Source organism: Leuciscus leuciscus (assembly GCF_965113295.1).
Source record: "Leuciscus leuciscus genome assembly, chromosome: 15".
Classification (NCBI taxonomy): Eukaryota; Metazoa; Chordata; class Actinopteri; order Cypriniformes; family Leuciscidae; genus Leuciscus; species Leuciscus leuciscus.
Window position 1 is genome coordinate 26,916,258 of NC_138739.1, and position 16,667 is coordinate 26,932,924.

Consider the following 16,667-nt stretch of genomic DNA (forward strand, 5'->3'; position numbering starts at 1 on the left):
GAAAGAGACAAAAAGAAACGAGGAAGAAAGCTTTCTGAATGGCCTGAATGTGGAAGAACATATATTCACACATTATGCACGTTATGAATAAATGATGAAAGTGCAGGCAGACATCTCAGTCTTTCTGCCCTGAACTACTTGGTGTGTAGTGCATCGAACAGAAGACGTACAAGCTGTGTAAATACATTTATTTACACAAGAAGAAGCCACCCGGATGGCAAGAGCAAGCACAGTCAACCAAGTAATTTTAAATATATTTTTATTTCCATACACTTTTTATTTAATTTTTAACTGTCATATACATTGATTCTTACCATTTTCATAGTTGAGGAAATCTGCTTGCAAGTCCTTTCTATTAAGGCACTCAAAACAACCCCTGCATTTTGTATATTTGTGTAGCAAGTCTATTTTTAAGGTCAATTTCCAATCCAATTCCCGAAACAATTCATTTTAATTTTTTTATTCAGTGTTTGTGTTGTGTTTCATCCTTCCATTATTCCGCCGGGCACTCGCCAGTGTTTATGGGGCCGAATACACTCACATCCTCAAATGAGACAGAATTTTTATTAAGCCTTAAGTTCCGCAAACACCCCACATAAGATGTCCACATCTCCACTCCTTCTCTCACGTTCTCTGCATTAACAAGAGACAGAACTGTAAATTACTATGCATTGAAAGGCCTTTCATGCAAGAAGAGACGTTTTTGCTACATGAATGCGGGCTTTACCTGAAACGCCACCGATGTAGATCGTTTCTTGCTCTGTAGTAGACCTACGTGATACAGAACGCAGTCTGACTCGTGATGTTGCTTCATCTACTCTCAGCTCGATAGTTTTCCGCCGTAAGGAAACTGTGGGATACGTCATTTAAATGAATGAAACCTCACTTACGTTTCCTGTTAAAATTGTCTTTTATAATCTACCTTGATAAGGGAAAAAAAGCAGTACCTGCCACATGGTGAAACGCACCACAGAGGGGTCGTGTTGGGGTCAATGCGGTGCCATAGCGGTGCTCTCCGTCGTTTGCTTTCACCACCACCTAATGAATCAAAATTCCACACAGATTGCATACTTTATGTGATATTTAACGTAATTATTGCGTTAAAGTCCAGAAACAGGCCCAAAATGTACGTTATGCCAGTACATTAACACAAATGCAAACTACAAAATCTTGATTACAGACACTATTGTATTCTAAAGTGTCCACAAGGGGCGCTAGCGGTCATTAGCGCACCCTGGGGGTCATTCACTAATAATTGTGTTAATAATTCATATTTTTAATACACACAGGAGAAGTTCTCACAGAAAAATTCAGCCTAATTCCCAGCATGCGCATATAAATATACTGTCATTTTACGTAAAGATTCCATTTTAGTATAGTCATGATTTGTTTTGTGAAAATTTTCGTATGCAGATTTCGCAATATTTTTTTGCGTACACACGCTTAGTGAACGAGACCCACTTTCTTCTTCTACGTCAACATTTTGATGAGAATCTTAGTGATTGTTAGCAAGAAATGCCCACAGTATTTTTCAACGTGAAAGTTAGCATTAGCGTATAGAATGTGCGAGACTTCTGATTCATTAGCCGCTATAGGTAAAAAACTATAAGACTGTAAACTATAAGTACAGTAAACATTAAAACTGTATGCGCCACAAACCAATGTGTTTAAGGTTACGATAATACATTTTTACTTTATAATGAGGTTTGTAACCAGCACAGAAGCACAAAAACATGCAAGTACATTATCTATGCATGCTAAGTATTAGCATTCCACATACTTTTTAGTCTTATCTTCCTTCCAAATCCTGTTTTTATCAATAATACAGCCAAAATAAAATGTTTTTAAATACTCCTAAACTATATTCTTATTCACCTTTCCTCTCCTGAGAAAAAGAGTGAGCGTCCGTCCATGGTCATCGCTTTTGTGGAAAACAAGGCCGGTGAGGTTCCTGGGTCGAATTTCAAAAGCCAAGTAATACGTAGGACCAGAGATATGGTACTTTTCTGCCAAACAAAAACATTTATTTAATTTCTTGAACCTATTTTTCTGTCACAATACACATTTGTATCAACATGAAGGGCCAAACCTAAGACTAAATGTGCGCCATTTCCAGCAAAATACGCCCCCTTTTCAGTCACTCCTTTAAAACAGGGCATGACCCCATGATTGACAGCTGGATCCGCAAAGAGAACCTTGGAAACCCTGAGGTCACGGATGCATCCGACTATACTCTTCTGAGGGACTTCTCCCTGTGAAAAAAACTGTGTGATGCCTTTTGACAAGAACACAAGACTTGCGGTTGAGCTACATGCTGAAATAAGGAAGTTGCACATTCGTACATATGTTTTGTGAAGCGTCTGAAGATGTCCGTGTCCCACATAGACAGGAGACTGCAGATCATGTGTGAATCTTTTCAACTGCTGTCCATCGGGTGTTTTAACACCATCCACAGCTAAACGAAAGTTGTGTTTCTTCACTCCGAACTTGATCTGTACACACACAACATGAACTAAAACTAAAGATTTCGCAGTTATGAAAATGCACTATTTTGGCATTTTGCTACATACCTTGTGCCAGTCACCATCACTGATCTCCTGAGAGGAAATCACTTTATCTGCCCCAACATAGAGTTTGACTTTTCCATCATCCAAATACAGAATCACAAGAGGAACACCATTTGTCCCTGAGATATGGAGTAAAAGTCCTTCAGATGATGTGGTGCGGATGTCTAGGGAGAAATGGGGCCTGTAAGACAAAGAAAGATCTCGTAAAAATGCTACAAAATGAAATATTAATACGTAATTAATGTAATTTACCAGTTATTGAGCTCCTCCGGATCTATTTTAAACTGCATTTGGCTGTTGGATCCAAGGTGGTAGGTGTGTTTGACAGATTTAGTGTTTCTGCAGCCTTGTTCAAAGCTTCCCTTTTAAAAACAACAAAACATAGCCTGACAAATGACATTAAATGTCACATTTGTATTGCCACTTAAAATGTGTATTTGTATAATGATCTCAGTGCAAAATGTTTAAAGGTGCACTATATTTTTCTGTTAACAGTCTATTAACTCAATAGTGACACCTAGTGGTGTGGAGGCCGCCTTATACAACAACAAAACTTTTCAGTTTTCACTGCCATTTTAAAAATATTGGTAGGCAAGCCCATCATGACTTTTTTTGCAACCGAAAGTGTTTGATAATTGGGGGGTGCTAAAGTCAGTGCGGTGCAGTGCTAAAGTCAGTGCAGTTCAACTAGTCATGTGATATCAACATGGCAGCCACCATAAGGGGGTCCTGATTTATGCTGAAATATATGTATTTGTGTAGCTAAAAAGGCATTTTAGAGCAATCAAACAAGCAAAACCTCTATCAAAAATGTAATTTTGTCTCACGGATGCCATTTTGAGTGCTTCTCTTATTTAAGTGGACCGGCTGCGTTCCTTATAATGTCTCTGGCACTAATCATCTCTTCAGGAGTAAAAGTGTTTTTAAGGGTACCTATTATGCTTTTATTTTGTCTTTGGGGTCTACTAGAATAGTTTTTCATGCTTTAATGTAAACGTTAACCCCCCACCTCTCTTCCCAGTCTGTCAGTAACGCTCTGTTTAGTTTATGTTATGCTCCCTCCTTCTGAAAAGAGCACTGTGATTGGTCAGCTGGACCAATGTGTTGTGATTGGTCAAGTTCTTTAAGCGTGTTTGGGAAAATGTCACGCCCCTTACCAAAACTGGGAGTTTAAACACACTACTACGCTTCTTAATGGTTTCCAGAGGGGGGCGCTCTGCTTTACAGAATCCCAAAGATACAGTTCCAGTCTGATTGAATCTGCTCAAGTCGGCTGGAATGTAGCCGCTCTGTGGACTGGATCATAAGGACATTATGAGTGGCTTATTTCTGTTATATGTCATGATAACGCAATAAGAGTAAATCATAAAATCAAACCTCCGTAAATACAAGTTCCTCAAACAGCCTTCAAATAAACCATCCCCCAAAATAAAATTTTCTTCGAGTTCATCGAACGTGGATGACGATGGTGGACCTACAATGTCTGTGTTGTCAACGTTTAGCTGCATCCTGATGGGAAATATTCAACATGAAGTATTAAAAAGCATCTCTGCAAGTAAGTTTACCAAGATATTTTTTTCTTACCCCCCACTGCTTCTGTAGGCTGTTATGTAGTGCCATTTTCCAATTTCGCATTTGTTATTGGATGTTAATTTTTCCTTACGATCACTCATTTCGACAAAGCCGTCTTTCAGAGACAGCAAAATGTCATTATTCTGCAGACCAAAGGAAAACATCAGTAAATCTCTTCATTATTTATTTAATTTAAGTTGGAATTAATATTAAATTAAATAAATAAAATGTATAGTTATATTGTAAATAATTATATAAAATGTATTACATAAAAGTATATATATATATATAGTTAAATAAAATATAAATGTATAAAGAACTACAAAAATGAATGTTGAAATTAGAACCATCAAAAAACATACAGCCAACTCGCAACCCTTAATATGGAAAAAAACGTTATTGATGAACTAACCATTCCACCAGTCTGTACTAAGACTGGAATATTTTCCTGGGATGTCTTAAATCCAAGTGAAACCATTGTCTCAGAGTCTGTCTCTTTATTAGTGGGTAACACCGACAAAGAACTTCCAAATTCCAAAGTAGCCTCTCGGGAACCCTGAAAACAACCAACCAGAAACAGTTCAGATGAATTTTCTCCTCATGCACATACACCGTCAAGTAGTGATGGAAACACTGCTTTGTGAAGCTTTCAAACCTTTGCGACTCAATTGTTTCGAACCAGTGATTCGGAGCATGTACCAAACTTCCAAAGTCAGTAAACGAGGCTTTGTTACGTCATAACTGTTTCGAAATTGAACTTTAATGTTACGCCGCTAGGGGTACGATGATTTATTTTGTGAAGCAATTTGTTCAGTTGATTGAAAGTTTCGAAAAGCTTTGTTTCTCCAATCACTACTTGTCCACAAAAACTGTCTTACCAGTAAAGGATTTGGACAACCTTGGACAATCCCAACTTCCTCTGTAAAACTAGAAGTGATATCTACCTGGATGTTATTGACACACCCTCTAAGTGATGGAAGAACAATATTATATCTGGAGGGAGAAAAATGATGAAAAAATTTATATTTGGCTAGAAAATTGAGTCTCTTTTAGGACAATTGGAAATTAAATGTGCTTAATTTCTCACACAGCTGCTCCCGTTCAGGGGTCAATTTCCTTTAAATCAAAAATATTATTTCTTATATGACCAATACTCTTGACATTTTTCGCAAGATTTAACTTTCATTTAACATGTTTTGGTACTATACGGTTATCCGGACCACACCTGTGACCACAACCGCTCTTGGTTGGTCGTAACCCCAGTGACGGGTAGGTTTAGGGGCGGGGTTGGGGTAGGTCATCACATGTGGTCCGGATAACCGTATAGTACCCATGTTTTCCTGATCCCTAACCAATAACCATAAAGATAAAAAGCTGAAGAAATGTACCAATAAACATAAACAAAAGAGAATATAAATACTTTTCCCGGACTGCAGTTGGAACACCCCCAATGTAGGCCTCTTTGAAGAGCCCTTTGACGAATCCCAAAAAAATGTTGATGTAATCTTTGACAAGTATTGTTATTGCTCTATCAATGTTCATAATCAGTCTGATCTGGATGAAGTTTGTCTAAAGGGAGGAATATAATATAATATAAAATATAATATAATATAATATAATATAATATAATAATAAATTAAGAGGTTACAGGAAAACTTACTTTTGGAAATACTTTTACTTTGGACTTTTCAGAAATTATTGTGCCATTTTTTTCTCCTCGCAAAACAATATACCCTCCTTCCAATGTAACAAAGAAGTAAGAGTTCTGTAAGCAAACAAAAAACACTTACATTTTATTAAAATCTTGTGATATTAAATATCAAACAATTGTTGTCATTTTTCATATCTGGATTTAAAATGCTAAATTTTTATGATTTGGAAGTGTGAATCAAATCAAAGCTTTTATAACAATTTCTTTACCTCGTCTCCCATGTGAAAAAGCACAACATCCATTTGATGACTCAGAACAAAGAACTTAATTACAGAGTTCGAGCTTGATACATCAACCTTTCCGTAGCCTGTGCCATCAAAATAATACCCCAATGTGCTGACCTTTCCCCTAGTGACGGAATATCAAAGAAATGACTAAAAACTTTGAAGCAAAAAGAGAAACAACTTCTGACGACTTAAGATCATCTTAACATCATAAGGTACCTTTGACAGAAGTCGTTTTTTGTGATGTTGGCAGCACGTTGAAAGTTGTACAAGCCGAGGATATGATCATTTAGAGTAGAAAACTCAATACAGCCCTTGAATCCTGGGTACCTAAGCTCTGCAGGTGGCTGAAAGCAAAATGGATAGTTTTTTGGATAGTTTGACAAAAATATAGGGGAAAAAAACTGAATAGAAATGTTGCAGATTTCAAACTGCATGAGCATGTGTACTCAAAATCTCTGAGGAGAGCCATTAGTCCATTTTTAATAGTTTTGCTGACTTATTTACCGTAAAATTGCTTGGGTATCCGCCCACGTATAAAACGACCTCATTGGGATCCAGATCGAGCAATCCAATCCTGGATAGGGGCTGATTAATCATGGCCGGCAGTTCTTTGGGTTCAGTTGATGTGAAAGTCTGTGTGTATATGACCTGTGCGTCTTGATAAATTCTGATTTGGGAACAAAGGAAATTAAAAGATGGACAAATGGTTTTCAGAAATGCAAATGTACGCAATTTGCAAAGCTCTACTGTGATGAATGATGTTTACCTGCGGAAATCCACCCTATCCATAAAGGCGCTGGCACTCGTGGACTTGGTAATTTCGCTGGTCTCTATCTCATGAATATGGCCGCCCAGTTTGTAGACACAAAATAGGACACTATTCCTCACAACCAGGCCAATGAAATCTTTGACTGCCTATTGGTCCGGAGAGTAACAAATAAAAAGATGTTAAATAAAATGTATATTATTTTCTCTTAATTAACCCATCCCCCCCTTATTCCCCCCCCCCGCCCTCACTAAAAACTATTTTAAAAGCTAAAAATAAATTTAGAGAATAATAAATAAATTAGCATGAAATATCTAATGTTAATATCGGTACCGATATATCGTGCATCCCTAATATATTAAATAACGAAAGGTCTTCTCACATGTTTATTTCCAAGGTAAAGAACAAACTGGTCATCACCCAGCTGGCGTCTACGCCTTCCGTCGCCTCGAGATTTTGGTTGGTGCAGCGTAAGATTAAGAACCGTGAAGGCTCGGAAGTCTTCCAGGTCTTTAGGAGGTCGAAGTTCGATGTGAGCATCACCGGAGAACAAGATCGGCCCCCTGATCTAGGAACATAGGAGAGAAAAGCAAGAGTATTTAACATCTGGAGGCGGTTGGAGAAACATCTCTTCTTCCATGAGCACTCACTCTGTTGGCCGCGTCTCTGGCCTGTTCGATCAAGTCTTTGATTCTCTGGATACTGCTGGATATGTTGCTCACTTTCTGCTCACTTTGGTTCTCCACTTCGTGCAGTTTGTCAATTAGTGAAGGGAAAGACTGATCCAGTTGTGTTACTGTAAAGAAGATAATTCAGTGATGCTCCTCAGAATTAAAGTAACGTAAACGCTCAGGCTTTCTATTTAGATATCTTTGAACTGAATAGTACCGAATAATTTTCATTAGATCAACTCAAGGAAAGAAGAGCTGAGAAGACTCACATGTTTTGTTGACACCATCGAGTAAGTCGTCCAGGTTTGAATCTTGAGGGGAAATGTTAATTTTGTTCAGTTCTTCGCTGATGTTCTGCATTCTGGTTATTGCATCACTTGCTGTTGCGTTCACATCCGAAGCACCTTCCTTGGCTTGGATAATGAGATCGCCAATATCGTCTAAAAAAAAAATGAAACCACCAAAGTGTTCATCTGACAAGACCATTACAATATTTATTGTGGGAAAATGATTGAGCAAAATGGAGCTTCTAACCTCTTTTGATGTTGTTCATCTTCTCCAACACATCTCGCATGACTTGCTTCAGCCCGTTCTGTTTGTTTTCGGCCTGTTGGATCAGGTTCTTGTAAGCTTCACATTTCTGTGTGACATCTGTAGATGAAAGTTTTGTTACTACACATCACAACATGTCCACGAAAAAAAACATTAAATAATATGATTAAGACTGTGTTATTCTTAAAAGTTTATCTTGTTTGGTTGATATTGTAAGAGCCATTATGCTCTATTTAAATGTCTGTTGTAGTTCCACTGGAGAACACTGGGTGGAGAATGGGTTTAGGGTATATAGGTAATCAGAGAGCAAGAGACGTTAGGTGTAATGGGGAAGCAACAATTTTTGACCGTGTCAGGATCATGTAAGGACATGCTAACTGGTGATTGCAATGTGTTTGAGCATCAGAACTGAGACAAATAAAGAAGATAAATGCAGTACTGGACTGGAAGTGTATTTGTTTGGAACCACGCGTCAGATAGCCCTGCAAACACCTCTAAGTGACAAGATGGTCATTTGTCGCTACAGATATTATTGCTGGATGCTATTTTATGGTTTATTGTAGATGCATTAAAAGGTGAAAATGGCAACCTTCTAGCTGTATCTCTGCTTCCTTGGATTTCACCAGAAGAATATTTGCATCATTTTTCAGATCCTTGGCTTTATTTTGTAGATCTTGTCCTCGCACATCCTGGGGAATGAAATTAATAGAACAATGTTTGATTCTAGAACAATGAAAGATTCCTTTCCTTTTATGATGGTTATAAGTGGAGCGCAACCAAGAATGCAAAATATATCTGTATAATATCGGTTATAGGACGATATTTTTATATACGATATTGTTCATACTCATTACATTTACCATGATCTAATGCTCACTTTTACTTTTAGTTTATTTAGAAAAAATATTCTAATGTTTTAATTTATTATCTGACATACTTCGAAAGCCTGGTCAGCCGCTTCTTTGGCACGTTTGGCGGCAGCTTCCGCCTCCTTTATGGCATTAGTGATGTCTGTGAATGCTCTGATGGCTTCAATTGCTTTCTGAACAGCGGTTGAGTTGGTGATGCTCACTATGACCCTACAAGACACGTGTAATCATTAAAACTTCATTAGAAACAAAAATAAGGTTTCGGTATGTTTGGAGGACTCATGATGTACATTTGAAAGTCCATAGCCAGCTTCATAAGTTCCTTGGCGTGCTCCTCAGCCCGTATCACAATTCCCCGCTTAGCAGTTGCGTTGGAGAGTAGCTCGAGTTTTGCATCTAGATCGGTTTTTGCTCCGTCAATCAAAGCTGCAAGATGAGACATTTCCTGGCAGAGAACAAAACGTAAGTATCCAAACTGGTGAATGTTTCACAAAAGAATTTCATTATTTGTCACCTCTGTTAGGTCATCCATCATTTCATGAAGATCCTTTGTCTCTTTTAGTGTCCTTTTGGTCATGTTCACATTGGCTAGGATATTTCCTTGATTTTTCCTCAATACTTTCAACTGCGTCTGTTAAACAAACAATCGATGGAAGTGTTTAATGACATATGTGAACAAATGCAGATCTTATCTTACAGTGGTTCTCAAAGTCACTGTTTTACATTATTAAGAACATTCTTAATATTCTATTATTAGCTTTTTACCAAAACATTTTTCAGCTGTTCCTCGTTGAGTTTATTCACGCTATTGGACTTGATCACATCAAGCTGTGCGTCTATAAGAGCCTCTTGTATATCTCGAAGATCTTCCATCCAATCCATGAGATTCTGTCCAATACCATCAGCTACAGCCAAGGAGCCATTTAGAGGAATCATCAGGTCATTCAAGATGAGGTTGAGTACTGTGAGAGAAACAAGCATGCTTTCAGACCCAAAAAAGAGCTTTCTCACTACTTGGCCACTAAAGCACAGTCCTAATCAGGGGTGTCCATTCCTACTCCTAGAGGACAACTGTCCTGCAGAGTTTAACACCAACCCCAATTAAACACACATGAACCAGCTAATTAAGGTCTTCCTTATTACCAAAAAAATCCAGGCAAGTTGGAGCTAAACTCTGCAGGAACGTTGGCCCACCAGGAGCAGGAGTGGACACTCCTGTCCTAGCTGGTGTAATTCGTAAGCGATTGACCCACGTGTTAATGCTTTTCTGAGCTCCTGGTTAGCCAGCTCTCTCTGAACCCTGCAGCTCTGTCTTCGCATCTTCTCCAACATCCATCGGGCTTCTTTTAACATCCTGATGGCCTCCTCTGTGTTCCCACCCGTGTGGTTTGATCGCTTCAACTCGTCCAAGAACTCTACAGGGGTCAAGAAGTAAAAGTGCAACTGGTGACCTTCCAGCAAGTTGGAAGAAGACATTTAAAAAAAGAAATTGGCTATGAAAAGCTCAGTTGGATCTAGTGGGTTCACCTTGTATCTTTCGTAAGAGGTTCACACTCTCAGATCGTAGGTTGTCCCCCCTTTGATAGGTTTTGTCCAAAGTCTTTAGCAACTGAACTGCAGTACAGGACATCTCAATTGCCTGTAGAAACAAACACAAGTTGTAATTAGTTGGATGGATGTCATAAAGATAAACCACCATAAACAAAGTAGCCGTAACAGTACCTTGTCACAGAGTACAGTTAGGTCATCTTTGACACTTTCGAGATCAGATTCAAGCTCCAAAATCTTTGGTTGCAATGCGAAGACAGATTTAGTATACTTGTGGACCAAAACCTAAAGAAGGGGAAATGGGTTTCAAAAAACGATGTTTTCCAAAAACTGATGAAAATACATTAGCATTCCAAAATGCTGTTGTAGGAAATTGTTGTAGGGACCTTTGTACCAGGAATGGCATATTCAAGTTTGTCCAGCCTCGTGTATGAAGTAACATTCCGACTAAATGACTCAAGTTGATTGTTCAGTGTGGAGAACTCATCATCCATCACGTCAAGATCATCCATTAACTTAATGACACAGATATCGCACTCTAACAGGAAAAACCTGGAGTTAGTCAATCCTAGTCAATCCACATCTCAGTCATGCATTGTCACATCTGCATATGAATAAATATCACATGATCACTGGAATATAAAAATTGTAAAGAAGCTCCATGTAGGCCTATAGGCCCAGAATATTATAAAAATTATTTTTAAGTAATTTGTAAGAAATCTTTGAGGATTGTGAGCGCAAACCATAGCAGTCGCCAGTGTGTGGGTCATCAGCCTCATAACAATCTATGAGAACAAAGAAAACAAATGTTTCCACTATAATGTCATTTTTAGGGTTTTAAAAAACATTAATTATACTTTTTTAAATATTATTTGATTTATTTTTTTATTCAAGCAGCCTAAACTTTTATATTATTATTAATACAATTTTTATATTATTATTACTATTAATATGTAAATCATGAGAGCCTGCTTACCGCCTGTTTGCGGGTCACATACATAACCGTGGTCACAGTCACATGGCTGACAGTTACCGCTTTCTACTAAAGGGCTGCCGTAATATCCAAGCGCACACCTAAAATATGAAGTAAATGAGAAACTATCTCTTCAAAAACATTCATGCACAATTATTTGCATATTTACATATTTTAAAAACAATACACACCTTTCACATCGAACCCCAGAGTAACCAGGTTTGCACAAACATTCAAACTTATCTCCAACCCAGAGACATCCAATCGCAAAACTGCGCAAACAAATTAATAAATAACTAAATACATAAAAAAAATAAAAAAATCTTTTTAAAATAAGCAATACAAATAATTAAACGATAAATAATAATGAAAACATTTTAAACAATCAATAAAATTAAATGAACAAAGCAAACTTTCAGGTATGTATTTTTATGATTCTATGACATCGCACCTGTTCGATGGGTCTGTTAAGGGGCAGGGACACATACGACAGGTTCTCAGAGAGGCGCTGCCATAGTAACCCTCCATACAACGCTCGCAGTGGTCGCCTGCTGTATTGAACTGGCAGTTCTGCAAAAAACAAACAAAAAAAACAGCATTAATTCAATATGACAGGACCACAATGTGACACGGCAAAAGATGCATTGAGTACACAACTATAAAGTGGAAATACATTACTCATAAAAGCTGACCTTATTGATCTTATCATGTAAGGGTTGACTTAAAGGGATACTCCACCTCTTTTTGGAAATAGGCTCATTTTACAACTCCCCCTGAGTTAAACAGTTGAGTTTTACCATTTTCGAATCCATTCAGCCGATCTCTGGGTCTGGCGGTCCCACTTTTAGCATAGCTTAGCATAGATCATTGAATCGGACAGGACCATTAGCATCTCTCTCAAAAAAATGACCAAAGAGATTCGATATTTTTCCTATTTAAAACTTGACTCTTCTGTAGTTACATCGTGTACTAAGACCGACGGAAAATGTAAAGTTGCGATTTTCTAGGCTGATATGGCTAGGAACTATACTCTCATTCCTACGTAATAATCAAGAAACTTTGCTGCCGTACCATGAGTCCAGCAGGCGTAATGATATGACGCAGCGCCTGAAAATAGCGCCTAGAGATCGGCTGAATGGATTCAAAAACGGTAAAACTCGACCGTTTAACTCTCGGGGAGTTGTAAAATGAGCCTATTTCCAAAAAAGTGGAGTATCCCTTTAACACAAATAGGGGTTCAATGAGGGGTTTTAAAAGTAAAAAAAAGATGAATGAAATAAAAGATGAAATCATACCAGACATCTTCCAGTATGTGGTTCGCAGTCATAGGACAGGCCATTGCAGTTGCAAGGTACACACCGTCCCTTATGCGGTCCACTTCTCTCCCTGTAATAACCACGATCACACTCCTGTAATGGAGCAAATGCAGAGGACAAGGTCATTATATGAGATCCAGGCATGCTGTGTGGACATTTTGGAAAACCCTACAAAGGTATACAGGCATTATTTTAGTCAAAAACACTAACTATGGTAAAAACATTTACCATGTTCCGGGTGACCAAAAAAGAGGAAATCAAGGCACTGAAATAGTTCTAAGAACAGTGAATCACAATGGAGTTGTTTATTTCATTGTCTCTATGCAGTATGTGTGTGGCTGGGAATCTGAACTTTAGCCATTAAGGTATGGTATACTTTACAAATTTGACATGTATTGTCAAAAAGACAGCTAGCAACATGCAGGCAGATCCACACAGAAAATTAGGATTAATGTATTCCTTTTCTAAACACAACAGCAGGGGCGTTGGACTGGGGGTAAAACCAGTAGGCCTACTGATTACCAGGGCCCCAAAGGGAGATAGGGCCCTTGAAAAGTCTGGAATATATTTTATTTTACCTGGATATTTTCATTTCCTAATTAAATTTCATAACGAATGTCAGATGAAATGTCTGTGAATGTTAGTGTATTGGCTGAATAACTTGGTTGACTGACTGACTACATTTTGTATGCAAAAAAGTAAAGACTATCTAAGGTCTCACAGTCCCACCCCTTGCTAATGCCAAATGGTTTAGTCCATCTGCACGCATTTTGTTTATGTTAGTTGAGCATCTGGTGGAGCGCAAACTTCAGCTATAGAAATGTCTTTCTCAAAGAAAGCCAAATCAGGCCACCAAAAAAGAAAGGAAAGGCAGGAGAAGGAAAGAAAACAAAATGAGGGATATGGGGGCCCATCAGGACTGCCTATGCATAGGGCCCGGGATCTTGTGCTACGCACCTGCACAACAGTGTGTGTAGTTTTCGATTGTTTATTTTGGCTGCATGCCAGTGTGTTCATGGCAAATCTGTTATCTGACATACCTAAATAAAAACATGCTTGAACCTGCTTGGTCGGGGGGCCTTGATTCCTAAAAATACTAAATTAGTTTGGGACTCGGGGCTATGGAAGCTTGTTTCTGCGACGGAATTAAACAATTTAAAAGATAATTGTGACTTTTTATCTTACAATTCGAGTTTATATCACAATTATGAATTTATTTCTCGCAATTGCGACTTTACAGTAGCCTAGCCTATGCCGCAAATTTGACTTTATAACACCCAATTGCGAGTTTAATCAATTCGTAATTTTGACTTTTTTTCTCGAAATAGCCTAGCCTGGGAAAACCCAGACAACTTCCGGCAAATTTAGATTTGCTCTGCAAGTAAGTCTGGCAAAGAGCTCATTCAAGGCCATTTCCATGCCGTGGAAATCGCGGCACCAATCAGAAACGTTGAGGCGGGCTTTACACGATGACGATCGCTCTGATTGGTTTTAGGTCTAGCCTATCCAATTGTGCCCAGAGGCATTTGACGTCCACTCCGTTGGTGAAGCGCACCTTTGGAAATGATTTGTCTATGGAGCTTTGCCAGACCATAACTCAGTTACTACTGAGAATGGTCTGGTTTTAACCAGGCTAGAAATAGCCCGTTTATAGCTATGGTTTATAGCCTATCTCGCAATTCTGACTTTATAACTCTCAATTGCATTGAAAAAAAAAGTCATAATTGTGAGATAAAAAGTTAAAATTACCTTTTTATTTTTTATTCTGTGGCCGAAACAAACTTCCATGCATGCAGGACTACCAACTCTCACGCTTTCATAGAAAGAAATATATCCATGTATAGGCTTATATCCAAATGAATCGATACTGAATTGTGATCGAAATCGAGTCGTGCAATTTGTGAGCCGAATATAGCACAGCTTTTGTTGTTTAATCGACATTTCGACACATGCTCAAAAATTATTCAGTGGTTCTCTTACTTCATCGCGCGGTCCATATGTAGATCTTTTTACAGTCTATGAAGACACATATTTTTGTATTACAGTTTGTATATAAAAAAGTGTTACAAAGCCTACCGGTATTGTTTATTTTAATTCACATCGCGTTGGACGAGAGAATTCGATTAGAACTACAAACACGAATAAAAAGTCTTTAAAAAAAAAAATCCAAGGTTTTTAGAGGTTTAGATAAAGGGGTTTGAGTAGAGGTTTAGATAAAGGGGTTTGAGTGATTAAGAGTATCTAACCTATAATTAAAAGATATTTATTCAATGTTATCCACATTAGATTTCATCTGTAACAGCATTGTGAACTTTTGTAATGATACATTGTTTTTTTCACTGTTGAAATACACATCTTAAATCAGCCAATAAGCTACCTTGCTAGTTGGTTTAAGATGGTTTTAGCACAGCTGAAAAGTACCCCCTGCTAAGCAAAGACCAGATTAGGCTGGTTTGAGAGTTTTTACCCTTTTTTTATAACTTTTTTTTTTTTTTGGCAACATCTTACCTTAATGTGTGTGGAATCACAATACTTTCTGAAAATATGCCTCCATGATTCTTGATTGTTGTTGTTTTTGACATGGATATCATTGTCCCACCAGAACGTTGTAGGACGTCCCAGCTCATCAGCAGATACCCAGAGATCCAGAGAAAAGAGCACCAATACTCCAGTCCACATCATTTGGACTCCCAAGAATAAGAACTTAGCCATTTATAAATGTACATGCCATATATGCATGTACTGCAAGACTACAACTCTATATTCTCTTGAACAACGTGCGCTCTTTACTCTTGGCAAAGTTAAAAAATCCCCTCTTCTTCCTGTTTTTCTCTCCAGGTGTGTGATAGCAGTGTGTACAGAGAGAGGGAGGGCAGTGATTTTTACACACCTGCTTGCACCACCAATAGTCAAGTCAAGGAATATCTGTGACCTCAAGGAACTTCAGAAATTATTAACTTTTTATGTTTCAGCCCTAACAATGTCTACTTTTTACATGTGTTTATTTTATTTATTGGTTGATTGATTTTTTAAATTTTTTTTAGATGTAGGCCTATTTATTTATTTGTCAAAAACTTTTTTATAAAAAAAGTTACAATGTAGAAATGTATGTTAGTTAAATCATTACAAATAGAATACTTTTTCTGATCATTATAAATTATAATAGAATTATTATCTTTGCAGCATTTTTAGCAATTACTATTTGTTGTAATATTTTGCATTTTTTTTAAATGGTCAAAACTATTTTATTATCAATGTTATTGATATTTCTTTTCATTTAACATCCTCACAATTTTTTACATTTTATCTTTAATCTGTCATGTATGAAAAGCACTGGTTAAATACCGTTTACGCAACACTGCACAACAATAGCAACAAACCTGTTGTTGACAGTGCAGGTTAATCGACACACTTACTGTAACTAGACATAACATTTAAGCATGACCTTGTCTCCATTAGTAGCCTATTGTGAGAACTAAAGTCATATAGCTTCAAAACACACCTGGGAAAAACACACGTGTGTTTACACAGTGGGAGAGATTGTGTGAAAATATCTTGAGAAAACACACCGTAAGATGGACTGAAAACATGATCTGTGGCAAGAATAAAGTACAGCTCTGTAGTGTAATAGTTGTACTAGTGCCCTAAATGAACTGATTTCTGACACAAAATTCTGACTTCATAAGTCTTTATTGGAAAATGTCTCACATGATGGGATAAAGCAGCCATGTCACCCTGTAGCCCAAGACTGGTTGCCCACTGAAGCTAAGCAGGGCTGAGCCTGGTTAGTACCTGGATGGGAGACCTCCTGAGAAAACCAGGTTGCTGCTGGAAGAGGTGTTAGTGAGGCCAGCAGGGGGCGCTCACCCTGTGGTCTGTGTGGGTCCTAACGCCC

The 16,667-nt window shown here is 37.9% G+C and overlaps 1 protein-coding gene across 3 annotated transcripts; it reads right to left on the reverse strand.

The window, feature by feature from the left end:
* Nucleotides 1–242: 242 nt before the first annotated feature.
* Nucleotides 243–15,627, reverse strand: lama3 (laminin, alpha 3). Of its 3 annotated transcripts, none has more exons than XM_082139946.1 (38): nt 15,281–15,627; nt 12,752–12,865; nt 11,908–12,026; nt 11,648–11,728; nt 11,460–11,557; nt 11,227–11,268; nt 10,870–11,021; nt 10,658–10,768; nt 10,463–10,574; nt 10,189–10,350; nt 9,701–9,897; nt 9,450–9,566; nt 9,226–9,380; nt 9,004–9,145; nt 8,656–8,755; nt 8,049–8,165; nt 7,784–7,954; nt 7,494–7,639; nt 7,226–7,411; nt 6,844–6,992; nt 6,582–6,744; nt 6,294–6,421; nt 6,060–6,198; nt 5,800–5,904; nt 5,560–5,708; nt 5,018–5,132; nt 4,552–4,695; nt 4,152–4,282; nt 3,945–4,076; nt 3,725–3,863; nt 2,820–2,929; nt 2,571–2,748; nt 2,343–2,492; nt 2,090–2,252; nt 1,876–2,006; nt 948–1,038; nt 728–850; nt 243–654 (listed from the first exon to the last, which is right to left on the reverse strand). In XM_082139946.1, the coding sequence occupies exons 1-38, from the start codon at nt 15,482–15,484 to the stop codon at nt 494–496; spliced, it is 5,127 nt and encodes a 1,708-aa protein (XP_081996072.1). In that variant the 5' UTR covers nt 15,485–15,627; the 3' UTR covers nt 243–493. The 3 variants fall into 3 exon arrangements, with proteins under 3 accessions (XP_081996072.1, XP_081996073.1, XP_081996074.1); XM_082139947.1 differs by having other exon boundaries at nt 243–633; nt 15,281–15,626; XM_082139948.1 differs by lacking the exons at nt 2,571–2,748; nt 2,820–2,929.
* Between the last annotated feature and the right edge of the window lie 1,040 nt (nt 15,628–16,667).